The sequence below is a fragment of the Nannospalax galili genome, unplaced genomic scaffold (assembly GCF_000622305.1).
Source record: "Nannospalax galili isolate Female #2095 unplaced genomic scaffold, S.galili_v1.0 scaffold60, whole genome shotgun sequence".
NCBI lineage: Eukaryota > Metazoa > Chordata > Mammalia > Rodentia > Spalacidae > Nannospalax > Nannospalax galili.
The window spans coordinates 1,700,103-1,726,134 of NW_008346989.1; the positions used below are offsets into that span (position 1 = coordinate 1,700,103).

Genomic DNA, 26,032 nt, shown 5'->3' on the forward strand with positions numbered 1-26,032 from the left:
ACCTAGGTCCTCTGGAAGAACAGCAAGTGTTCTTAACCACTGAGCCATCTCTCCAGCCCCAGGAAAAAATTTTTATTAAAGATTTTATTTTTCATTGTGTGTATATATATGTGTGCATTTCTGTGTGGGTATGTGCATTTGAGTGCAGGTGCCTGCAGAGGCCAAAAGAAGGCATCAGATACCAGATATCCTGGAATTGGAGTCACAGGCAGTTGTAAGCCACTTAACATGGGTGCTGAGAACCAAACTTGGGTCCCTCTGTAAGAGTAGTATGCTCTTGTAACTGCTGAGCCATCTCTCCAGTCCCCAAAGGAAGATATTGTTTCTATATCTATCATGCTTAAAGAAGACATATACATTATAAGAAAATGAGTATTTCAGGTTTCTTTTAATAAACAAACTTGTGCAACAATGCCAATGTATGGCCCACACATTAGTCTTTCCGCAGGGGAATGGTCTCCTCTTTGATGCCTTCTTTGGTCACAATGCAGATCCTGAGTGCATCCCCTGTATACACGTCTCTCTCAGCTGCAGAAACAAAGACGTCTTTCACCAGCCTCATGGCTCTGTCCAAAGACAATGGGACATGCTCCACGTTCTGCATGTTTTTGAAACCAACCTGGAAAGAGAGGCTCATATGAGGAGTCATGTGACTGTAAGACCTAAGGTAGGTCCCAATTTCCCACAGTCCCTCTCATGTCTGAGGATTTATAGTGGATACATCAGGCCACACTAGGAGTCCTTCAGACTAATGATCTTCTAGTCCTGGCTGAAACGCAACAGAAATCTGGAAAAGCTCTCGACTCTGAAGAAGCATAAGCACACTGAGGTAGACACAGGTACTCCAAGAGATGAAAGTGTCATAGCTAAGAAGAAAAAGCCAGGACAGCCCCAAACAGCCCATCAACTAAGTATGCTAGAAGGCAGCTCCAGCAAAGGGCCTTGGGCAGGTGAGTGCTAAAGAGCATTAGAACTGAAGAACATCAAACATTTCTGACTAAGATGTGGGATCAGAGAGGAGAAGACATTATTTTAGGGAAAAGCAAGGTCTGGTAGTGTGTGGGAGTTGAGGTAGACGAACAAGAAGCAGATATTTATCACATACACACACACACACACACACACACACACACACACACACACATATATAGCTTAGTGACAGAGCTCTTCCCTAGTAACATGCGAGACATTCAGGTCAATTCCCAGCACCAGGAAAAATAGAATAAAACACCAGGCAGATGGGGCTAGAGAGAGAGTTCAGAGGTTAAGAGCACTGGCTGTTCTTGCAGAGGACCCAGATTTGCACACACACACACACTTGGGAGATAAAGAAATGGTAAGGGTAATAAAAAGGCAGTTATGTAAGCTCAAGTAACTCAGAGAATGAAAACTGGAGGGAAGAATAGAGGTCTCTGAGTCACCACAGCCATGTGGGCTGCCACAGGCAGAGGCTCAGGTATATTACCTGGTTGTCAAGCAGGGGCTGCAGCATGGCACTTGCTGAGCCTCCAGCCTTGAAGGAGTCTCTCTGGTAGGAGCCCACTGGGTCAAAGCTATACACAGCTCCCTTTCCTTAAAGAAGAAAAAGAGTCTACATAAGAACACTGTGAAAAGAAATAAGCAAAGCATGATGCATTGTTGTACTAGCAAACATGGCTAAAACTTTAGGCAGAGGTCAGAATACTGTTGTGCAGCTCATCCCAGCAGATTGCTTTTGATGGAAGAGAGTCAGAGCCAAGAGGTGTACATCTTAATGTGATAACACTATATCCAACTTGGCCTAGAACAATGCCACTGGCAACCATCCTGTGGCCCTGAACATGCAGGCAGTTCAGATGCACTGGGTAATGGTCATGGGCCCCAAAGTCCTCATGATATTCCTAAAACATGAGCTAGTTTTAGCATAGACCTGATAGTTAAAAAATTTCCTAGTGTTAAATGTGGGTGATAATACAGAAAACTTACTGTGTATGTCTTTTTACTATTAAGTAAGCATACTCTTTTATGACATACTATAAAAATCATGGTTAAGGCTGAGGCAGAAGGGTGTAAGTTCAAGGCCAGCCTCAGCTAAGTGAAAACCTTTCTCAAACATACTCCACCACCACCACCGAATCAAATTTAATTTTAATAATTATTTAATAAAAGGATTTCAGAACAACACAAATGATACCTATAAGAAATTCTATTTAATCCCAGCATTCAAATCTCCGTGAGATAGAGGCCAGCCTGGTCTACATAGAGTTCCAGGCAATTGGGGCTATACAGAGACCCTGTCTCAACAAACAAAGATTCAGTTTGCCCCAAATGTTTATAGCTTGCTTTGACTTATTGGAATGATAAGGAATAACTTAAAAAAAAAAGATTAATCATTTTTTATTCATGTGTATATATCTGTATCTGTGAATGAGTGAGAGGTGTGTGTACGGGTGCCCCCAGAGGCGAGAAGGTGTCAGATACCTTGATGCTGAAGCCACGGGCAGTTGTGAGCCATCCAACATGTATGCTGGGATCTGAACATGGGTTCTCACAAAGAGCAGCAAGTGATCTTAAGAGTGAGCCATCTCTCTCCAGGACCAGGACCAGAATGTCTTTTTTTTTTTTTTTGTAAGAAAAAACCAATATGGGTGCTGGAGAGATGGCTCAGCAGTTAGGAGCACTGGCTGCTCTTGCAGAGGATCAAGGTTCAAATCCAAGTACATGGTGGCTAACAACTGTCTGTTAATTCCAGTTCCAGATGATTTGATGCCCTCTTCTGTCCTCTGTGGGCACTGCACAACATGGGTGCAACTTTCATAGATGCAGCATAACTCATACACATAAAATAAAAATAACAAATTAAGCCGGGCATGGTGGCACACACCTTTAATCCCAGCACTCGGGAGGCAGAAGCAGGAGGATCCTGTGAGTTCAAGGCCAGCCTGGTCTACATAGTGAGTTTCAGGTCAACTGGGGCTACAGGGAGACCCTGTCTCAAAAAGACCAAAAAAAAAAAAAATTAATAAAAAAGAAAACCCCAATCTGTAACAACTACTCAACACAAGAGACCAGTGGTCCTTGGAGACTTCACTAAAGCCATCAAATGATGTCTTCTGGTAAAGCAATTTGGCATCAATCTAAGACTCAGCAATAATTTCACTTGCAGAACAGGACTTACCCCAAAAAATGTTTTTGCAAGTACATGTGGAAATGTAAGCAAAGTAGACATATCTGTATTATTTAAAAGAACAAAAAATTACAGGCAAGTGGGGCTGGAGAGATGGCTCAGCAGTTAAGAACACTGTTCTTGCAGAAGACCCGGGTTCGAATCCCAGCACCCACATGGCAGCTAACAACTGTCCTTAACTCCAGTTCCAGGGGATCTGACAACCTCTTCTGTCCTCCGCGGGCATTGCATGACACGGGTGCACTTATCTGCGTGCAAACAATATATGCACACACATAAAAATTTTTTTTAAATGTATTAAAAAAAAAATTACAGGCAACTTAAAAATCTTTAGAAAAACAGGACTTTTCCAGGAGTGGTGGTGCACGCCTTTAATCCCAGCACATGGGAAGCAGAGGCAGGTGGATCTCTGTGAGTTCAAGGCCAGCCTGGTCTACATTGCAAGTTCCAGGTCAGGTGGGGCCACAGGGAGACTGTGTCTTAAAAAGAAAAAAAAGAAAAGAAAAATAGAACTTACAACAAAAGCTATTGCCTAAAAGTCAGAGAGCAAACCCTGGAGCCAGGTTGCAGAAGTACAAGTCTTGCCTCTACTTTGTCAAAACTGACCTGAACAGGCTGCTAGTTTCAGTTACTGAACAGGTGAATATTTTCTTTTCTCTTTTTTTTTTTGTCTTTTTGAGACAGGGTCTCCCTGTAGTCCCAGCTGTCCTGGAACTCACTATGTAGACCAGGCTGGCCTTGAACTCACAGAGATCCGCCTGCCTCTGCCTCCCTAGTGCTGGATTAAAGGCGAGCGCCACCACACCTGGCCTCAGGTTAATATTTTCAACATCCTCTGAGTAATGAGAATGAGTTAACATGCTCTTAAGACTGGGGTCAGGGTTGTTGAGAAAAGGCCTTTTTAAAACAACTGTAAAGCCAAGTGTGGTGATCCCAGCCTGAGAGGCTGAGGCAGGAGGGTCATCACAAATTCATTATCAACCTAGGTTACAAAGTGAAACCATCTTAAAAACACAAACAAAACGAAACCCAACCAAAAATGACCTCATATTTTGGATGTAAAAAAAAAAAGAAAAAATCATGGCTCATTCACAAGACATGACTTAAAAATGATAATGCAGCCAGGCGTGGAGGCACATGCCTTTGATCCCAGCACTAGAGAGGCAGAGGCAGGCAGTTCTCTGTGGGTTCAAGGCCAACCTAGTCTACATAGTGAGTTCCAGGCCAGCTGGGGCTACTGGGGAGACCCTGTCTCAAAAAGAACAACAACAAAAAAAAAGACACCAGAAATAAAAGATGCAATCTTCAAAAAGTAGAACAAGAAGATGGTATGGAGGGCAAAAATAAGACTAGGTAATAAAGTTATAGTTGTGGAGATAATAGGGAGGAACAGAAGAGAATGAGTGGGAGGAGAAAAGGTAGAGAAAATGATCACTGTGAAATGCCAAAACACCAAGCTGAAGATCTAACAAAGATCCAAAATGGTACTCTCATTTTTTCCCCTAGAACTATCCAAGAGATGTATGCCTCCAAAACAAAGAAATAAACCAAGAAGAAAGCATGAAGAACAAACCCAAAACCAGGGATAAGGCAAAGAATTCCCATGGTGATGATCAAAGAAATCCAGGAAGGCAGCATGCATCAGGCCTATAGGAGCTAGTGTACCCTGGAGGGAGGGGCTGGTCATGTGGCAAACCATGAGCCAAACTTCTCACAATTTCACCTATACTCCATCTCCAAGACCCCTTGCTGTGATTGAGTTAGGGAAAGACAGGTCAGGTCACAAGACTTGATTTTTCTTAAGACATTCCAATCTTAAAACAACAATGGGAGCTGAAGAGATGGCTCAGCAGTTAAGAGCACTTGATGCTCTTTAAAAGAATCCAGGTTTGGTTCCCAATACCTACATGGTAGCTCACGACTTTCTGTAACTCCACTTCCAGGGAATGTAAAGCCTTCTTCTGACCTCCATGAGCACAGACACATGGGCAGTGCACACACATACATGCAGGCAAAACATTCAAACACATAAATCATTAAAAAAACAAAATTGCGTGGGCTGGAGAGATGGCTCAGCAGTTAAGAGCATGTATTCATATTGTAGAAGACCCAAGTTCAATTCCCAGCACTCACTTGGGCAGCCCACAACTGCCTGTAATACCAGCTCCAGGGGATCTGACACCTCTGGCCTCTGCAAGCACCTGAACTCATGTGCATATACCCCTGACACATACACATACATACTCACAATGAAAAAAAAAAAAAATCTAAAAAAAAAGAAAAAAAAAATCAAAGAGGTATTCTAAGAACACTATGGCAAGTATAGGTATTTATATAGGAAGTATGGATATTAATTATCCCAAATCACCTTTTTTTGAGACAAGGTCTTGGTGTATAGTCCATGCTGGTCATAATTCTTCTTCCTGAGCCCTAAGTGCTGGGTTATAGGCATGTATTACCATGCTGAGCTCCAAATGACTTCTAAGAAATTAATCTTAAGAATTTTTTGAACCAACTGTTTGTTATACAACCATAGGTGAAACCTCTGTAGGTCAGATCTGTAGCTAAATGCTAATAAGTACCAACACATACCAAATCCTGAGAAAACAGAAATAACCGTCAGCTCACCAAGTACCATATATAGTACTTGCTGTGTGCTTATGTCATTTATCACTCTTAGCTTCAGTTTCTTCTACTTTTATAATCAAAGAGTGAAGCTGCTGGGCTAGATGGCTCAACTCCAGGCAGAAATGTACACATTTAGGAAATACCATTCCTGAGCTTGTTAGAAAGCAAAACTCTACTACCTTCTTCATCAAGTCCACCGATGATGTTGTAAACATAGTAAGGGAAGAAGCGCCTTGAGTACAGGATGGTAGACAGCATCGCAGCAATTGCCCCCGTCGTCATGGCCTTGTTATTGGAATGCTTGTACATCTGCACGGTTTGAAAAAACAGTAAGTAAGTAGAGGCAGAACCTGTCAAATTTCAACGTCAATCAGTACAGAGTTAAGACATGCCTCAGTGAAACAGGAAATTTTATTTCTTTCATGACCAAGTAACACAATAATATTAACATAAAATGATAGTATATCATTTGATCCTGTTATCATGTTGCAATTTTCTCAGAATATTAACAGTCCCTCCTAGAAAGAGGCAGAAGGCTTAACAAGACTCAGTATATAAATAAACCCCACAAGTTCTAGGAAAACTTAAACAAGATTCTAGAGGGTTCTCTCCAAGGTTATAGAAACAGTAAATGACTGCTGAGAAGAGACTCCCACCACTGAGCTACCAGTACGTCATGTAGAGGGCTCCGGGGAAGCAGCTTTCCTGAGTTGTCAACTATACTGGGGTGAGCTTTTTGGTAACACAACTGCTTTTCAGTCATTTATGCTCTTGTAACTAATCCCTCAACCCATTCTTCTGTAAATAATACCAATAAACTCTTTGGTTTGTAAAGGAGGATTGACAGAATCGTTATTCTGGTCTGTTAGTCCCATATCTCAGGTGAAGAGATGGTTGTGTTGAGTCTCCTTGAGAAAAATCTCACGTGTCCTTGGGCCTTGGCTCCATCCTGCTGAGGCTGTGGGAGAGTGCCTGACTAGTCAGGACTCCTTTGCCTTCTTAGAGAACTCCTGACTAGACTGCCTGGATCCATGCAGTCCCTCCAATATAAAATAAAAACAGAGAAGTTGGGTGTGGTGGCACACGCTTTTAATCCCAGCACTCAGGAGGCAGAGGCAGACAAAACTCTGAGAGAGTTCCAGGCAAGCCTGTTCTACACAGTTCCAGGTCAAGAAAAGAATATGAGAAATCAAAAAAAAAAATGGGAATGGACCATGCAAGAAGTGTGGGCATCATGAAAAGATCAAATTTATGCATCATAGGAACAGAGGAAGAAGAGCCCAAAGTCAATAGCATTAACCAGATCTTCAACAGGACTATAGAAGATAATTTCCCTAAATTAATAAAGGACATACCCATACAGATGCAAGAAGGATACAGAATACCAAATAGGACCAGAACAGAAACTCCCCATGGCATATCACAGTAAAAGCACTAAATGTACAAAACAAAGAGAACACACTGAAAGCTGCAAGAGAACAAGTAACATATAAAGGAAAATCCATCTGATTATAGCTGACTTTTCAATGCAAACTATAAAAGTCAGAAGAGCCTAGAACAAAGTATTCCAAGTTCTAAATGATCATAAATGCCAACCCAGAATACTTTACTCAGCCAACTGTCTATCTTCATTGGAGGAGAAAGAAAAATCTTCCATGACACGAATAGGCTGAAAGAATTAATGTCCACCAAACCAGCCCTACAGAGAATAGTCAAAGCAATACAAAGAACTGAAGGAATGACCATATCCAAGAGGCTACAGAAAGAAAATAAATGGAGTATAATTAAGGAAACACAAAACCGTATCAAGAATACAAACAGAGGGGCTGGAGAGATGGCTCAGCAGTTAAGAACACTTGCTGTTCTTGCAGAAGACCCAGGTTTGAATCCCAGCACCCACATGGTAGCTAACAACTGTCTGTAACTCCAGTTCCAGGGGATCTGACAGCCTTTTCTGTCCTTGCAGGCACTGCATGACATGGGTGCCTTACATACATGCAGGCAATACATTCATACACATGAATACAAACAGAAGCCAGGCGTGGTGGCGCACACCTGTAGTCCCAGCACTTGGGAGGCAGAGGCAGGCAGATCTCTGTGAGTTCAAGGCCAGCCTGGTCTACATAGTGAGTTCCAGGACAGCTGGGGCTACAGGGAGACCCTGCTTCAAAAAAAAAAAAAAAATACAAACAGAAATTAAAATGACAGTAATGGGGACTGGAGAGATGGCTCAGCAGTTAAGGGCACTGACTGCTCTTGTAGAGAACCTGAGTTCAATTCCCAGCACCCACATGGTGGTTAACAACCATCTGTAGCTCCAGTTCCAGGGAATCTGACGCCTTATTCTGACCTCAGTGGGCACTGCACAACATGGGTACTTACACACATACAGGTAATACACTCATACGCATAAAATAAGTAAAATGTTAAAAAAGAATAAAATAAAATGACAATAACCAATATACATCTTTCAATAATAACTTTAAATATCAAAGGCCTCAACTCGCAGTGAAAAGACACAGGCTAGTTGAATGAATTAAGAAACAAAAATTCATCCTTCTGTTGTCTACAAGAAACTCTTGGGGCTGGAGAGATGGCTCAGCAGTTAAGAGCACTGGCTGTTCTTGCAGAAGACCCGGGTTTGAATCACAGCACCCACACTGCAGCTAACAACTCTCTGTAACTCCAGTATCAGGGGATCCAATGACCTCTTCTGTCCTCCACAGGAACTACATAACACGGGCGCACTTAACAAACATGCAGGCATTAACACTCATACACATAAAAATCATTAAAAAAAAAACTCCCTTAGATGAAAGGACGGAAAAAAAATATTGTAAGCAAATGGCACTAAGAAATAAGCAGGCATTTCTAATATTTAATGCAATTCTAATATCTGACAAGACAGACTTCAAGTTAAAATTAATCAGAAGACGTAAGGGGCTAGAGAGATGGCTCTGTGATTAAGAGCACTGTCTGCTCTGGCAGAGGACCCAGGTTTGATTCCCAACACCTAAATGGCGGTTAACAACCATCTGGAACTCCAGTTCCAGAGGATCTGATGCCCTCTTCAGACCTCTGTGGGGACTGCACAAAACTTACATACATGCAGGCAATACACTCACACATAAATTAAAAAAATAAATGAATTTTTAAAAAAGAGAGAGATAAAGAAAGTCACTTCATTCTGATCAAGGGAACAATCAACCAAGAAGACTATACATATCATGAATATGTATGTGCCAACTCTCCTGTACCCCATTTCATAAAAACAGTACTACTGGACTTCAAGAGATTAACTACAACTCAGTAATAGTAGGTGACTTCGGTACCCCTCTCTCTCCAATACACAGGTCAACTGGACAAAGACTAAACAGAGAAACATCTGAACTAAATGATACCATATATCAAATGGACCTAACAAACATCTGCAGAATATTCCACCCAAGCACCAAAGAATACACTTTCTACTCAGCAGCCCATAGACGTTTCTCTAAAATTAACCACATACTGGGACACAAAACAAACCTCAACAAATACAAAAATATTGAAATAATTCCATGAATTCTATCAGACCACAACGCAACAAAGCTTAAAATCAATAGCAAAAATAAATAAATAAATAAAAACAACACACTCCTAAATGATGAATAGCTCAAAGAAGAAATCAAGAAAGGAAAAATATTCCTGGAACCAAATGAAAGTGATACTACAACTCAACAAACCCTCTGGGACACATTAAAAGCAGTCCTAATAGGGACACTCGTAGCTCTAAGTGCCTACTTTAAGAAATCCGAAAAGAGCCGGGCCTGGTGGTACATGCCTTTAGTCCCAGCACCTGCAGAGGTAGGTGGATCTCTGTGAATTAAAGACCAGCCTGGACTATATAGTGAGCTCCAGGCCATCTGAGGCTACAGGAAAACTGTCTCAAAAAGACAAAAAAACAGAAAAAAGAAATCAGAAAGAGCACAGATGGTACAACTCAAGAATCCAGAAAGGCTAGAACAAACCAAACCCAAACCCAGCAGATGTGAAGAAATAACAAAAATCAGAGCAGAAATTAATGAAATAGCAACAAAGAATCAGTGAATCTAAGAGCTGGTTCTTTGTAAAGAAAAGCAAGATAGATAGACCCTTAGCCCAGTTAATGAAACAAAAGAGCAAATCCAAATCAACAAAATCAGAGACGAAAGGGGAAATATTACAACAGATACCAAAAAGATCAGACTGTGTTAAAAACCTATATCCTTTAAATTAAAAAAAATATATTATTTTTTAATTTTATGTGAATGAGCGTGTTACTTGCATGTGCGTAAGTGCCCCTGTGCTGTGCAATGCCCTCAGGTCAGAAGGCGGCATCAGATTCCCCTGGAACTTGAATTATGGACGGTTGTTAGCCATCATGTGGGTGCTGGAAATCGAACCCAGGTCTTCTGCAAGAGCAGTCAGTGCTCTTAACCGCTAAGCCATCTCTCCAGTCCCTATCCTTTAAAAATTTTAAATCTAAAAGAAATAGATGTATTTCTAAATTCATGGAACCACCAAAGTTAAACCGAGAGCAACAGCTTAAACAGAAACTAGAAACTGTTATACTAAGTAAAGTAACAGACGCAGAAAAACAAGTGACATACATTCGCTCTCATTTGTGGATCTTAGCTCCAAATTCCTAGATATGAGTATATTTCCTGATATAACCACGGGAGCGAGAAAAATGGAAAGGAACCAAGGGGGTGAAAGGGAAGAAGGAGCTCAAGAGAGGGGGACAGTAGGAGAGAGGTGTTATTGAATGAAAATGGGGTAGGGGGCACTTTAACTGGGGAGAAAGTAGAGGGTTATACAGGGGGGATAAGAGGAGAGAGAAATAAATGTTTAGATGGTATGAAAAACCAGAGGAAAATTTATTAGTTCAAAGTCCTACTAAAAATAAATATATAAAAACATTAAATATATGAGTGCTTGTATATAGCTGAAAGCTATATAACAACAAAAAAAAATAGTTCCAGTCAGAAGAAACCTCCCTTCAAGCTGCTGGTCAGGATAGTCTAAGAGACTCCCAAAATAACACAGGCTATTGCCACAGATCTTGATTGCCTCCCAGAACTTGAAGGTAAGCCCCTACTGCTGAAGACAGAACATCCTTTGGACACAGGACATGTAGTAATCTAGCTGGAACTGACCTGGAAGCCTCCTCCCTGAAGACTAGGTCTCATGGTATCAGGATACTATATAAGCTGCCAAGGGAGAAAACCTACCCTTACAGCTGGTCCTACCCAGGTGTAAAGTCTAATAAACATAACAATGACTGGTCCAGCAAACTATTGTTTTGTGCAGTAATGGCACTTTAATTTTGGGGGTAATCAACGGCTCTCTAATTGGAATTAAGGCTCACTCAATGGAAGGGAACACGTGTGACACTGTAAACATAGCCAAATACACATGGATTGGAGGCCATATATCCTAGAGAAAAACCCACTTTTGCCACATCCCTAGACCAATGTGATTTCTTTATTCTAGATATGCATTCTCATAATTTACAGACAAATGTACCTTTTACCCCTCAATCAAAGAAGCTTCTTTTTGTAACACATGGAGATTATTACAGAGTTCCAGAACTGGTCAAATGCACAACATAAGTTGTTTGTGAAACACTTAACCTTAAGTGACACATCTTCAATGCAACCTCTACATATAGGATGAATACATCTCTCAACTCTGGACAATGAAGTTTCCTTATGCAGCAGATGGTGACTGACACAGAAACCTACAATTGGCCAATGTGCAGAGAACAAGAGGCCACAGAGTACTTATCCCTGAATAGGACACCTATTTCCAAAGTCTGCCTCTCAAGGCTCAGGAATCATTGCAAGAGAGGCAGAAAGAGTGTAAGAGCCAGAGGGAGTGGACGACCACTAGAAAAGTCTTCAAGACAGTTGGTCACTTACTCATATGAACTCACAGCAATGGTGACATCATGTACAAGTCCTACGCAAGCTCAAATCAGAAAAAATTCAAGTATATTCATGGGGAAGTGGGTAAAAAATCCAAACTCAGGCTGGAGAGATGACTCAGCAGTTAAGAGAAAGCTGCTCTTGAAAAGGATCTGGGTTTGATTCCCAGCACCCACATGGCAACCAACAACTGTTTATAACTACAGTTCCAGGGGCTCTGACACCCTCTTCTGATCTCTGCAGGCATTGCATGACAAAGGTGTACTTACACACATGCAGGCAATACACTCATATACATAAAATAAAATAATACATTAAAAAAAAAAAAAAGAAATCCCAAATCCCAACTTAAGGAATTGTTGGCAGTTGATGGCTGGTGTGTGTGTAGAGTAGATAGCGTCTTACAGCGATGGGTCTCTAGCTGGGCCCAGTGGATTGACCCACATGAAGGACACTTGGGGACACGAATCAGACTCTATAGGCCATATTATGTATATATAAGAGTACACAAGACAAAACAAAACAAAACCAAAACTGAGTACATTAGCTGGGCGTGGTGGCATATACCTTAATCCCAGTACTTGGGAGGCAGAGGCAGGTGGATCTCTATGAGTTAAAGGCCAGCCGGGTCTACATAGTGAGTTCTAGGCCAGCTGGGGCTACAGGGAGACCCTGTTTCAAAAAAGACCAAAAAAAGAGGAGGAACACATTAAATTAGGAGGAAGTGGGGAGAAGGGCAAAGAGGGGAGGGGATCTAAATACCATCAAATTATATCATATGACAATCACAAAAATTCAATAAAAAAATTAAAAAGTCTCATAGAACAGCTCTAAGAATTTTAAGGGGAATGAGCCTACAAGATGCCTCAATGGGTAAAGATGCTTGAATCCAAGTCTGATGACCGGCGTTTGAACCCTGGGCCCCACAAGGTGGAAAGAGATACCCAACTCCCACAAGTTGTCTCTTGACCTCCACATTATGTTGTGGCACATGCACACATACACATAAACAAATATATACACAATGTGATTTTTCTGCACATACATGGTGCACATACATATTCTCAGACACACATACACATAAAATATATCTTTAAAAAATCTGGGGGCTGGAGAGATGGCTCAACGGTTGAGAACACCTGTTGTTCTTGCAGAAGACCCTGGTTCAAATTCCAGCACGCACATGGCAGCTAATAACTGTCTGTAACTCCAGTTTCAGGGAACAGCCTCTTTTGTCCTCTGTGGACATTGCACGACAGGGGTGCACTTACCTACATGCAGGCAATACATGCATACACATAAAATAAAAAAAATATTTAAAAATATATTTATCTTTAAAAAATTTTAAGAAAAAGAATTGTAAATTTACCATTTACTGAGCTCATTTTCCCTGCCTCCTTCATTTCAGGCACTACTTATTCAAGAATAATGTGCACAAGCAGGATATGTTAAATGACCTGGGGAAGACATTCCAAATGCATCTCTTCCCTGCACTATGCATCCTGAAGAATGCCAACAAACCATAGCCCAGAAGCCAAATCTGACCTACAGACTCCTTCTGTGAATGAAAATTTCCTGGAACGTAGCCATGTTGTCTATGGCTGCTTCCTCATTACAACAGCAAAATTGGGTAGTTGTGAGAAAAACTGAATAGCCATTGAAAATATTTAATATCTGGTCTTTGACAGATGAAAGCCATTTCGGCTCCCTCTTGTAAACTCCTATATGATCTGATCATCCACCTTCATTCCACAGGATTCTAATACACAGCAGTAGTCTTGTTTCTCAAATTGTCTACAAGGGAAAACACCAGATCTTAAGCTGGGTGTGGTGGTGCATGCCTCTAATCTCAGCACTCTGGAGGTAGAGGCAGGTGGATCTCTGTGAGATTGAGGCAAGCTAGGGCTACAGGGAGACCCTGTCTTCGAAAGAAAAACAAAACAACACCCTCCCCCCAAATCAAAACAAAACAAAACAAACCCCAGGAGATCTTAGCCTGGCAAATAGAAATTTCATAATCCTCATATACCAAATCCTTAGGATCCTTAAATTATCAAAAAAATAAAAAGAAAATTCTGAACATAAAATGAATTTAGGTTCACCAATTTGTTAGTCACATAGCAAGCATTTCTAAATTTCTAGGAAATACTTTTAAATAAGGGTCAAAATACTTAAAAATTAACACTGGGCTTAGTGGCGCACACCTTTAATCCCAGGCCTCAGGAGTCAGAAGCAGGTGGTTCTCTGTGAGACAGAGGCCAGTCTAGTCTACATAGTCAGTTCCAGGGGGGCTAGGACTAGGGAGACCCTGTTAAAAAAAAAAACAAAAAACAAAAAAAACACGGAGCAGCAGGATGGCTCAGTCAGTAAAGATACCTGCCAGCAAGCTAGACAGCCTGAGTTCAATCCCAGGGCCCATATGGTAGAAAGAACTGACTCCTAAAAGTTGGTCTCTGACCTTCACATATGTAGTGGCACATGCATGCCAACAAACACACAAACTCACAAAATAAATAAAGAAAATAAAAAAACTGAAAATTACAAATAAGCTATACTACATGAAACAGGTAAATTAATTACAGAAGAATTTCTTTCCAAGCTTAAGTATAATAAAATATGAATTAGAAGTCATGGTATATATATCTGCTAATCAATGTAAATTTCTGAAATTTTCAACATAACTAAAGGTTTTTTAAAAATACAACAAATAGAGTAAAATCATTCTATAAAGCCCAAAGCAAAGTGTCAGTTAAGTAAATGTCTATCTATTCCAGTGACAATGTACCTTAAGTGATACAATCAGGCAACACAGAATGTGACCACCCTCTTAAGACACTCCTATCACATCATCTCTCAGGTGGCTATTGAAGAAGCCTGCCATATGACAGGCTATCCCCTTCACCCATGGTCCAAACTTGTTTCTTCCCATTCCTGTGCTCTTTCTACTGCAAGTATAAGGGTGTGAAGAGGGAGAGTCAGCAGGTAGCATTCCAAATCATGTTCCTGTCTACAGGTTGCCTGAGCTATCTCCTGCCATAGCCTGACTTAATAATACTTCAGAAAGAGAAGTTTCAGAAGAATCCCCAGACTACCTTTCTACAAGGTAGAAAATCCTTACCGAGTATTAAGGTTTTAGAAGACAGAATGTGTTGTGGTTTCCTGCTTCCTGTTACGTGACTGAAGGTCCAGTGTTGGTATTACTTTATTTCTAGGTTATGTTAGCTCCACCAGCTAACTTGCTTTCTCTCTAGCTACAATAGTTGCGTTGCAGCTTAGAAGAGTCTTGTGAATTGTTTGAACAGGGTAAACATGTACAAAAGCACCTACCTTTAATCTTGCTTCAATAATCTTTGTCAGAGTGAGACAATCTCCATGAAAACCACTGCAACCAATGACCGTTTTGTCTGTTCTGTAAAAAATATATTTCAGGAAACTGACTTGATTAGACTGAAAAAGCAAAACCATCTTGGCAGTTCCCTAACCTGAACTTCTGCAGTACACATGCAACAGATGCTACCATGATGAGCCAGCATTCACCCAAGGATGGCCATCATGCTTTAAATTTTTTCTGGTGGCTCAGTAGTTAATAGAACTGGCTACTCTTGCAGAGGACCGAGGTTCCACTTCCAGTACCCAGATGGTAGCTTACAACTGTCTGTAACTCCAATTCCAGGGAAATTTGACTCCCTTTTCTGGCTTCTGCAGGCAAAACACTCATATACATAAAAAAATTTTTTTTTAATTTACTGTGCTCAAATTCTAAAAGGTATTAAAAAGGTAATAAGGGAAGCTTTTTGTAGAGAGGAGAAAGGAGCATCCAATTATGGAAAAACTGGGTACGAGGGAACTGGAAAGATGAAGACAACCTTGACTGTCTCTGGTGGTGAGAGATGGGCCATGCCTAGGACTAGGAAACATGACAAAGCTGCCTTCCTAACCCTTTCCCCACATCACTTTAAAGCCCTATGCAAAGAATCCAGGCCCTCTTGGTCCCCATTTCCACTTTAATTCAATTTTAACAGGGTTTTGTGATTATTTCCAAAACTGTCAAATACAAACAACTGTTAATCTGAAGGCTATATTTAGACTATGCACACAGATAGGGCACATATGGTCTTATTTGCCTACCTTTTAGATGAAAAAAATACTATGAAGCTCATTAAAACTATGAGCACTGGGGAGTGGTAGCACATGCCTATAATCCCAATACTTTTATAATCCCAACACTTGGGAGACAGAGCAAAATTCAGTTTGAGGCCAGCCTAGGCCACCTAGTGAGAGTGTTTCAAAACCAAAATAAATAGGATAAAAAAAGAACAACTCTGTAAGCAATGGAATATAACTGTTTAGGATACATCTAAATTCAAGGGTTTTTTTTTTTGGTGGGGAGGGGCAGGGAAGGACGACGATGGACGACAACATCAACACGACGAAACTTAACAGATAATACTGCTAATGCTCTGAATGTCCCTTCCAAAACTCAGGCTAAGGATGTGAGGGCAATCCGGCTGGCTATGATAAATGCTACCCTACTGATATCTGGGAATGCTGGCTGGTCAGGCTGACAAGACAGGTGCCTACTTCACAATTCCATGTACATCCCTTCTGAGCTAAGCATTTGGTTGAATAGGATGACCTTCTTCTGTAAGTAGGACTGTTTCTTAGCCAAGGGTATATGAGTAGTTGTACTCTTTTGCTACTGCCAAATTCCTAAAACCCACTCTGAAATTTACTTGCCATGGTGATGGTACTGGGAAGTGGCAATTATGAGACAGAACCTCCATGGATGCTATTACTGGGAAAGTGGGTTCATTAGGAAAAACGGTGGGCTCAGTGCATACACACACTTGAACTGATAAAATGATGATAAAGTGCTGGGGTACAAACTTTGAGGATACCAGAAATCTTGGAGATAGGTACCTAGATATGGTAAATATAGACTGCACATTCAATTTTTAGTAAACACTTAAAAAATGTTTCCTAGGGGCTAGAGAGATGGCTCAGAGGTTAAGAACACTGACTGTTCTTGCAGAAGACCCAGGTTCGAATCCCAGCACCTACATGGCAGCTAACAACTGTCTGTAACTCCAGTTCTAGGGGATCTGACAGCCTCTTCTGTCCTCCGCGCGCATTGCATGACATGGGTGCGCTTACATACACGCAGGCATAACACTCATACATATAAATATTTTAAAAAATGTTTTCTAGTACAATGCACAATAAGCTTCAAAGAGGCAACCTAAAACCTCACTAAATAAACTGCTTCAACAAATGGAATCTCATGCTGCAGTTAAGTCATCCCAAAAGCAAGTGAAATGTATCTTTAGAAAGATTTACTTACAATTTGTAACATTTGGGGCTGTCTCTGGTGTGAATTGAAAACCCTTCACTCAATCGAGTATCAGAAGCAACAATTGAAAAATCTTCTCCAGCAATTGCCAGTACAGTACTAAGGAACAAAAAAGAAAAAAATTTAATTAGTTCTTCAGGGTGACAATCCTGTCTCTTTAAATGAGTGTGCTCCACAGGACATACTGGGTAGTCTACTAGATGTAACAGTGGGACTCAAATGGAAGAGGAAAGTGGGGGGTGGGGGTTGCACAGGGAGGATCCCTGACTACAAGTCATCTTAAAAAATCCCTAACCTGGATCATAATGCTGCTCCCCTAGTTAGCATGAGGCTACCCACAAGTTACTTAACTTCTGAAGGCTTCAATTTCCTCAAATACACAATAGAGACTATAACAATAACTATTTCATATTAGGGTGCTATAAGGATTAAATTAGTACAACTGTAAAGTCTTCATGACATCTGCCTCGTGTATAACTGGTCTTCTGGTGAGTGAGCAATGATTGTTGAGAGTAGGAAGTACTATGTGATGACAAAATATGTGGGCTCTTGAATTATCTGAGGCAGAAACCAACTCCTACCACTTAGTTGTGTGACAGAGTGAGCATGAGAATTAAACACAATTCACACAAAGTACCTAGTACAGTTCCTCACAGAATATAAACATTCAGAAAACATTAGCTACTATTCTTACTGAGACAAGATTTGTACTAAAGCTAGACAGCAGAAAAGAATGGTATTCCAAATACTATGAACAGCAACGAAAGTTTTGAAAAATTACAATACATTTAAGCAACTTAATTCAGACAGTTCTGTTTGTGTAAAGAGAGATAAACTCCTTATGTGATGGACAGGAACTTTGTTGTAAAAAATCCCAAATGCCAAAGTAGATTTAGAATTTTGGCAAGCAGTACTGAAAAGCTATAGAAGAATGAGAAAAGTTCCATTTGCAAAATGAAGTTTTAAGACAATCTGACAATATGTGAAATCCTGCCATTTTGTTAAATGTGGCATAAATACTGTTCCAGTAAGACTCATGTAACAGAAAGGAGGCATGATACAGAGAAAAAAAGGACACACTCAAAAAAAAAAAAAAAAAAAAAAAAAAAAAAAAAAAAAAGTATAAAAACGAACAAGCTTTCCCAAGTATCTAAATGTGTTAAGTGGAAAAAACTAATACAACATTTCTGACTTTAAACTGAGATAAGCAGAATGATGACCTAATTACATGAAATATTTTTTTAAGGACCAAAAATGACTGAGAGAAATAATCGGCTTCCTTGTTTTGTTTACTAACATGAGCTATGGTAAGAACAGAAAATCCAGTTGTAAATATTTTGTTGAAGAATTCAGAACTGAGGGGACTTATAGGAGCTAAAATTGGAAAAACAGACTTAGGAATTATGCTCCCAGGGATGAGACATGTAAGGGCCCTATGACAAAACCTGAAAGCTACAGACTAAGAGAAATGAATTTCATTTTGTAGAAGCAGAGGCTGCTGGAAAGCCAGCCAGTTGCAATAAATGCTAAAAAGAGCAAAAAGAACAGAGAAAGGGTAATTTAATAATTGGAGGACTGAGGCTGGAGAGAGGCTCAGTGGTTAAGAGCACTGACTGCTCTTGCAGAGGACCTGGGTTCAAGTCCCAGCACCCATATGGCAGCTAACAACTGTCCATAACTCCAGTCCCAGGGGATCCAATGCCCTCTTCTGACTTCGGAGGACACTGCACAACATGGGAGTACTTACATATATGCAGGCAATACACTCATACACATAGAATATTTTTCAAAAATTGGAGGGCTGTAAGTAATATGATGACAGTAATATCTTAAATAAAAAGTGAGTAATGAGTACCGCATACTGAACAGCACATTGTACAATGTACTTAGTTATCACAATGTTAAGAAGTACAAACAGAAACTCAAGGCTGAAGGGATATTAATTTAAATACTGGTTCTAATTCACACCGGTTATGTGACCAGGGCTGTTGGAATACCATGAGTCCCATGCGGCTAAGACAGGAAAGGAAACATTCACTTAACTGTACAGTTAAATAAGGTAACTGCTTACAGCATACAAAATGTAACTCTCTTGACTCTTCCCCAAACTAAGAGCTCAAGAAACTGAGAGGAACCCAAATGTTTGCTCTTCAAATGGCACAATCAAGATTAAAATCAATCTGTATACCCAATATTCAATATTCACAAAGATATAATTAAATGGTTTTCTTAAGAAGCAACATTTTTTTAGAATTGGCAGTGTATGCTTTAATGCATAAAGTTTGATGAACTATAACAGCTGTATCCGTTTACAGCTCTTCATTAACAAAAGTCCTAAATTCTATGGAAAAACATTCCTTAGAAAAAAGCGAGTAATTAAAAAATGAGCCAACAAACAAGCAACGAAGGGCTGGGGATGCAGACCAACAGAGAAGCTGTCCAGCAGGCCATAAACAGAACACCCTTTATTTTCTCCCTCAACTTTAAAAGGAAATGTTAAAAAAAAAAAAGGGTTGACCTACGAAATTTAAGTCTTGCTAACCAATCTCATTTTCTATTTGAAACAACAAATAATCAGACGGCTAGGCAATAGGCATTTAACAACCGGGACAACCAGTCCTTTCAAGTTCTAATAAAAACCTCGCTTCTCAGCTTTAGAAACACGTTCAAACCCCAAGAAAACGAAAGCCCACGAAGCAGAGGATTAAGGACCGGGCCGGTCCTGCTGCAGCAAGCCGCACTACGGACGTCCACGCCCTGTCCGGCTGCGGCGAACCCCAGAGGCTGCACCCAGCTATCCCGCACCGACCCCAGCGCGACCGAGGCGAGGCCAAGGTGAGCGCGGCAGACCCGGAATTTTACCCTCCGTTGAAGGCGTAGGGCGAGAAGCGTAGCTGCACAGGGCCCGCGGAGCCGTGAGGCCCGGTTCCCAGCTCTCGGCACGGACCCCAGTAGGCAGCAGAGGAAGACATCGCGCTAGCTCCTGCTGTCTCACGGCAAGATGGCGCCGCTTCCGCTTCTCCCAGGGTTACTCTAGCTCGCACTCCTCTATGCTCCTGGAGGTCTAGGCCCTCCTCAGCAGGCGCGATCACGGAGCCACCTGTTTATTCCAAGAAGGCTGGCGGAGGTGTAAAGAAAACACACTAATTCACTGTTAGACGATAAAATGTTAAAAGACTGATCAATTTACCGGACGTGGTGGGGCACGCCTTTAATCCCAGCACTCGGGAGACAGAAGTGGGTGGGGGTTGACCTACGAAATTTAAGTCTTGCTAACCAATCTCATTTTCTATTTGAAACAACAAATAATCAGACGGCTAGGCAATAGGCATTTAACAACCGGGACAACCAGTCCTTTCAAGTTCTAATAAAAACCTCGCTTCTCAGCTTTAGAAACACGTTCAAACCCCAAGAAAACGAAAGCCCACGAAGCAGAGGATTAAGGACCGGGCCGGTCCTGCTGCAGCAAGCCGCACTACGGACGTCCACGCCCTGTCCGGCTGCGGCGAACCCCAGAGGCTGCACCCCGCTATCCCGCACCGACCCCAGCGCGACCGAGGCGAGGCCAAGGTGAGCGCGGCAGACCCGGAATTTTACCCTCCGTTGAAGGCGTAGGGCGAGAAGCGTAGCTGCACAGGGCCCGCGGAGCCGTGAGGCCCGGTTCCCAGCTCTCGGCACGGACCCCAGTAGGCAGCAGAGGAAGACATCGCGCTAGCTCCTGCTGTCTCACGGCAAGATGGCGCCGCTTCCGCTTCTCCCAGGGTTACTCTAGCTCGCACTCCTCTATGCTCCTGGAGGTCTAGGCCCTCCTCAGCAGGCGCGATCACGGAGCCACCTGTTTATTCCAAGAAGGCTGGCGGAGGTGTAAAGAAAACACACTAATTCACTGTTAGACGATAAAATGTTAAAAGACTGATCAATTTACCGGACGTGGTGGGGCACGCCTTTAATCCCAGCACTCGGGAGACAGAAGTGGGTGGGCCTGTGAAATCGAGGCCAGCCTGGTCTCCATAGCAAGTTCCAGAAGTTGACCAAAGACAACAAATCACTACATAACTCTTTTATACAATATAAAATGAGCAGATGAGCAGGAAGGGGCTGTTTGTTCAGGATTTGGAAGGAATGTTGTGATAATGCTGTTTATTTCATTACTTCTTTAGCTGTATGTGTTTATATGCATTTTCTTACACGGACATCCTTTTATAACAGGGAAGCAGGTAACTGGCTAATGTAGGGAAATTGCTTGATGTGCACCTTCAATTATGGAACAAGAAAATGTTTTTTTTTTTGTTTTTTTTTTAATTCTCGTTATGTTTTACTCTGAACAAAGAATGAAACAAAGGATTTTCTTTAAAATCCTATGGACAGATTGCTGGGCAAAATTGTTCAGTGAATAAAGGCACTGGCCACCAATCCTGACAACCTGAGTTCAATCCCTGGTAGGAGAGAAATGACTCCTGTAAACTGACCTCCACATGTGTGCTATGGTGTGCCCATAGACAAAGACACACAAATAAATAAATAAATAGTAAATAAAGTGAATAAATAAAGTAAATAAATAAATAAATGTAAAAATAGTAATGGACAGAGAAATATAGTATTTGTTGTGTGACACTTCCTAGGGAAACCTGTACTCACATCTGTTTACCGCTAATGCAGCACCAACAGGTCAAAGAAATTATTTCACCCAAATCTAGCTAGGTGAACCAAAGAGTTTTTCGTGGGTTACTTACCAGCGCATAAATGACTTGAAGGCAGCTGAATCACAAAAATCCCACTCCTGTGTGTTATGTGTTACGATTCATGAAAGCTATGTACCTGGAGCTCTTTGAACATCTTGCAGTCAGGAGTCTCTTGTTCACTGTGTAAATAACCTTGGGGGAAGGACCTTGGGAATCTTGTAACTTTCTGAGCTTCCCGAACCTTGTAAGTTTCCTTAGTTTCCTGAATCTTTTGAGCTTCTCTCTTCCCTCCAGGAGAGAATGTGTAATTTAGGAGGAAAGAGTTTATGCATAGGTTAACATTCTATACATACAGGTACTGTCCAGGGCACTAAAAAAAAAAAGTTATCCTTAAGGAGCTCATTACTTCACTGACGGTACAAAGACAAGGGAGCAGCACAACATATACACATGCCTAGATGAACCACTGAATGAAGAAATCAAAATATGTTGGAGTCAAGCATTAATAAACAGCCTAATTAATAGCTGCACGTTCTTGTGACAGCAGAGAAGAGAGATGGTAATAGCGAAGTTAGAATGTAAATGAATTTGTGACCGCAAGCTGCCTGTTTTTGTTGTTTGGACATGAATTAAGACTCACTGTGAACATGGTAAGGAGTAGTGCTTGCCATTCATGTTATCAATCTCACAAGCATCTAGGAGGCAATTACTACCACTATCATTCAGCTTTACAGAAGCCAAGGCAACATTACTACTACTGAAAACAGAAGGGCTGGGGAAGCAGCTCAGTGGGCGAACGATTGCCGTGGTTCAATTGCCAGCGCCACACACCCAGAGTCTTCCCCTGCTTAGAAAATCAGTATTTCGCCGGAGTTTGACAACAACCAATCAGAAAGGGCACTGTCGAAGCAGCCCCACCCCGGAACTGCTGGTAAGCTCCGCCCCTGTTTCCTTTTGGAGTGACCTACAGCCCCGGCTTCCCAGGCCAAGCTTTGGGTGGAACCACTAGCCAACGTCGAGAGCGCAACCGACGGAAGTGACGCTATCAAAACGCGTCAAGCGTTCGGTGAGGTCGAGCGGGGTCGCGGTGGCGGGCTTCTGGTAGCTGTTCAGCTAGGTTTCCGCTGTCGCGTCGTCACCTCTGCAGTGCCCAGGTAACAGTGCTATCTGCCTTTTCTCTGCTTTGAGGGTCTTGGTAAAGACGACCCTGCAGCAACGCTCTAGAGACGGCGGGAGGAGACGCGGAATGGGCGCGTGGCCCGGGAGGGAACTGTCGTCCGCGCGTGCTGTGGCTGCTCAGGGTCCCGGGCGCTGCACCTCCGCTTCGGCTGTGACCGGGCCCCGAAATCCAGAACTGAGTGTGGGATGCTTTGTGGGGCCGGCACCATACGGCCCTGCGCACCGCGGGCCTTAGCTGCTTCCCTGTTAGAAGACAGTTTCGCTGGCTCGTTTTACTCCAGCGAAGATGGTTTTGTTAGAAAGCAGTTCTTGAGACTTAAGTTTTTGTCCGAAGCGTGAGACTTCAAGCATGATAGAACTTAAGATAGAAATACACTCCACTTTTTCCGTCTCTAGGCTTAGGGTAGTGTGATTTCCCAAAATTCTGGATAGGGTTTTCTGGCAAAGGATGCCAGATTGGGTTAGAAGAAGCTTGAATTAGTTTGATTGCCTTTCCCAAATATGGGCCGTTTCCAAAAGATGAAAACACTGCAAATAGCCGAAGAGTATATTAATGCAATGATCATAAATACGGTTTATGATACAGGCGAGGGAAGATTATCTATGCCATCCTCAAGAGTCAGATGACCTCTGCATAGCTTGCCCCAAATTCCCCTCTTATGTAACCAACCAGTTCTGTAAACTTCATTTGCAGAAAGTGATCAGGATCCACCAAATGTGCTGGATAAATCTCTGGTCATACTTTGGGCCTTAAATCCAACCTTCATTTGTCTCAACTATAGCAGTAACTTCTGAAATTGAATTTTCATTCTTCAGTTCTCTCAAATTTATCTGCTCATGACAAAGATACTCATGCTGCACTTTAAAACCCTTTAACTGCTCTCATACTCCTGATTATGTGACCTTGCGTATAGCTGCAGTGTCATCTGCAGAGACTTTCCGTACTAGGCTTGTCACTTGCAAATTGTATGCTTTGATGTCTTTGTTCACTTTTGCCTGTAGAGAAGATTTGTACATTTTTGTTCCCTTTGCTAGACTTATGTTAGATGGTCCCTGCTTTATGAAAACACCGGTCTCTCTTTAGTCTCTCTGACTTTTGTTTGTGTTCTTTCTTCCATGGTGTTCATTCATGATCACAGACTGCGCGCCAGGCCCAGTACTAAATGTAAAGATTTTGAAGACATGTATACTGGTTTCAGGCTACATGGATCTTGGCTTAGTGCATATCTGCTGTTATAGTGCTTAGTAAGTTTTTACAATTATCTGCATAGCCTTCATATTAGACTTTTTTAGTGCCAAAGACTATATCCTCTTCATCTTTGTATCTGAAGCACTTCTTTTACAGTGTAATGTTAGAAAAAAAAGTGTAATGATTTTCTTTTCTTTTCTCTTTTTGAGACAGGGTCGCCCCGTAGCCTCAGCTGACCTGGAACTTGCTATGTAGACCAGGCTAGCTAGTTTCCTTTTTAAAAATGTATTTTATTTGGTGTGTGTGAGTGTTTTGCCTGCCTTGTATGTAAGCGCCCCCATGTGTGCAGTGCCCAAGGAGGCCAGAAGAGTGCATTGGATCCCCTGGAACTGGAGTTAGGGATGTTTTTTAGCTGCAGGTACTGAAAACTGAACCTAGGTCCTTTGTAAGAATACTCGGTGCTCTTAATCCCTGGACCATCTCCAGCACATGATTTTTTTTAAAAAATATTTTTAAATTATTTTAATTTTTATGTTTGAGTGTTTTGTCTGCATGTATGTAAGTGCACCTGTGTCATGCAATGTCCTGAGGAAGTCAGAAGAGGCTGTTGGATCCCCTGGAACTGGAGTTACAGACAGTTGTTAGCCACCATGTGAGTACTGGGAATCGAGCTGTAAGAGCAACCAGTGAGTCATGGCTCCAGCCCAGTTTTCTTATATATAGTATATTTTCAGAAGCAGGTTCTCTCTCTCTTCCTCTCTTCCTCTCTCTCTCTCTCTCTCTCTCGCTCGCTCGCTCGCTCGCTCGCTCCTGTCTTACCTCATTTTTCAGTGATGAGTTTGTAGAAATATCTTTGGGTCCTTTGTCCTCTCAAAGTGATTTTTTAAAAATTTTATGTGTATGAGTGTTATGCCTGCATGTGTGTAAGTGTACCAGTGTCATGCAGTGCTTGTGGAAGTCAGAAGAGGTTGTCAGATTCCCTGGAACTGGAGTTACAGACGGTTGTTACTGCCATGTGGGTGCTGGGAATCAAACCCAGGTCCTCTGCAAGAGCAGCCAGTGCTCTTAACTGCTGAGTCATCTCTATAGCCCTTCAAAGTGATTCTTTTATTGATTCAACTAATGTCAGAATGCTTACTCTGTACCATGTACTTAAACTGAATATGGGTCTTCAGATATACAACTTGTAACTTTGAAACCTGTAAGTTCTATGTGAGATTAGATGATGATAAATGTTTAATATCTAATTGTAATAGCTAATATTTGCTCTGTGCTACTGTATGTATAGCTAGTCTCGTCTTGATTTGTTAACTCATTCAGTCTGTTTGTCCATTGATGATTCATTCATTCCTTATAGCACCGCTGAGCAAGTTATTGGTTCTCTTGAACGGAACTGAAAAAAATGTCTTTTAAGAACTGAGGATGGGCTGGGTGTGGTAGCACATGCCTTTAGTCCCAGCAGAGACAGAGCAGGTGGATCTCTGTGAGTTTGAGGCCATCCTGGTCTACATAGTGAATTCCAGGCCAGCTGGGGATATAGAGAGACTGTCTCAAAAAAGACCAAAAAAAAAAAAACCTGAGGATGGGCATTTACCTAGCATTCATGAGGCTCTGGATTTGATCACCATCACTACCACAAGGAAAAAAATGGGTCTTTTAACAGTCTCTTGATTCATCTTTATGTTTCATAGCCACAGTCATATTCACAATCGCTAAAGAGATGATGATTTAAGAAACCCAGATGGGGCACAGTTTGCATTAATGTATCTGAGATGGCAAGAATATTGCATTTATAAAAATAATGTTTCATTTATTGTTTTGTCTTTAATGAAAATTGGAACTCAATAAATGATTATTTCAAGCATATAGTGTCCAATTCAAATTTATGAA

At 41.6% G+C, this 26,032-nt stretch overlaps 2 protein-coding genes across 4 annotated transcripts in view; one reads left to right on the top strand and one right to left on the bottom strand.

The window, feature by feature from the left end:
* Positions 1-369: 369 nt before the first annotated feature.
* On the bottom strand, positions 370-20,122 carry Psmb1 (proteasome subunit beta 1). The gene is made up of 6 exons (XM_008843402.3): positions 19,955-20,122; positions 17,084-17,191; positions 15,070-15,151; positions 5,974-6,103; positions 1,466-1,572; positions 370-619 (listed from the first exon to the last, which is right to left on the bottom strand). The coding sequence occupies exons 1-6, from the start codon at positions 20,062-20,064 to the stop codon at positions 434-436; spliced, it is 723 nt and encodes a 240-aa protein (XP_008841624.1). The 5' UTR covers positions 20,065-20,122; the 3' UTR covers positions 370-433.
* Positions 20,123-22,804: 2,682 nt separating this feature from the next.
* Positions 22,805-26,032, top strand: part of Tbp (TATA-box binding protein) — a 34,784-nt gene continuing 31,556 nt past the window's right edge. The window contains exons 1-2 of one of the 3 annotated variants that reach the window (XM_029568485.1): positions 22,818-22,928; positions 24,093-24,198. The gene's annotated coding sequence lies outside the window, so the exon portion shown is untranslated. Of the gene's footprint in view, positions 22,929-24,092; positions 24,199-24,735; positions 24,795-26,032 lie in introns of those variants that run through there. The other 2 variants (XM_008843404.3, XM_029568486.1) reach the window with 2 other exon arrangements.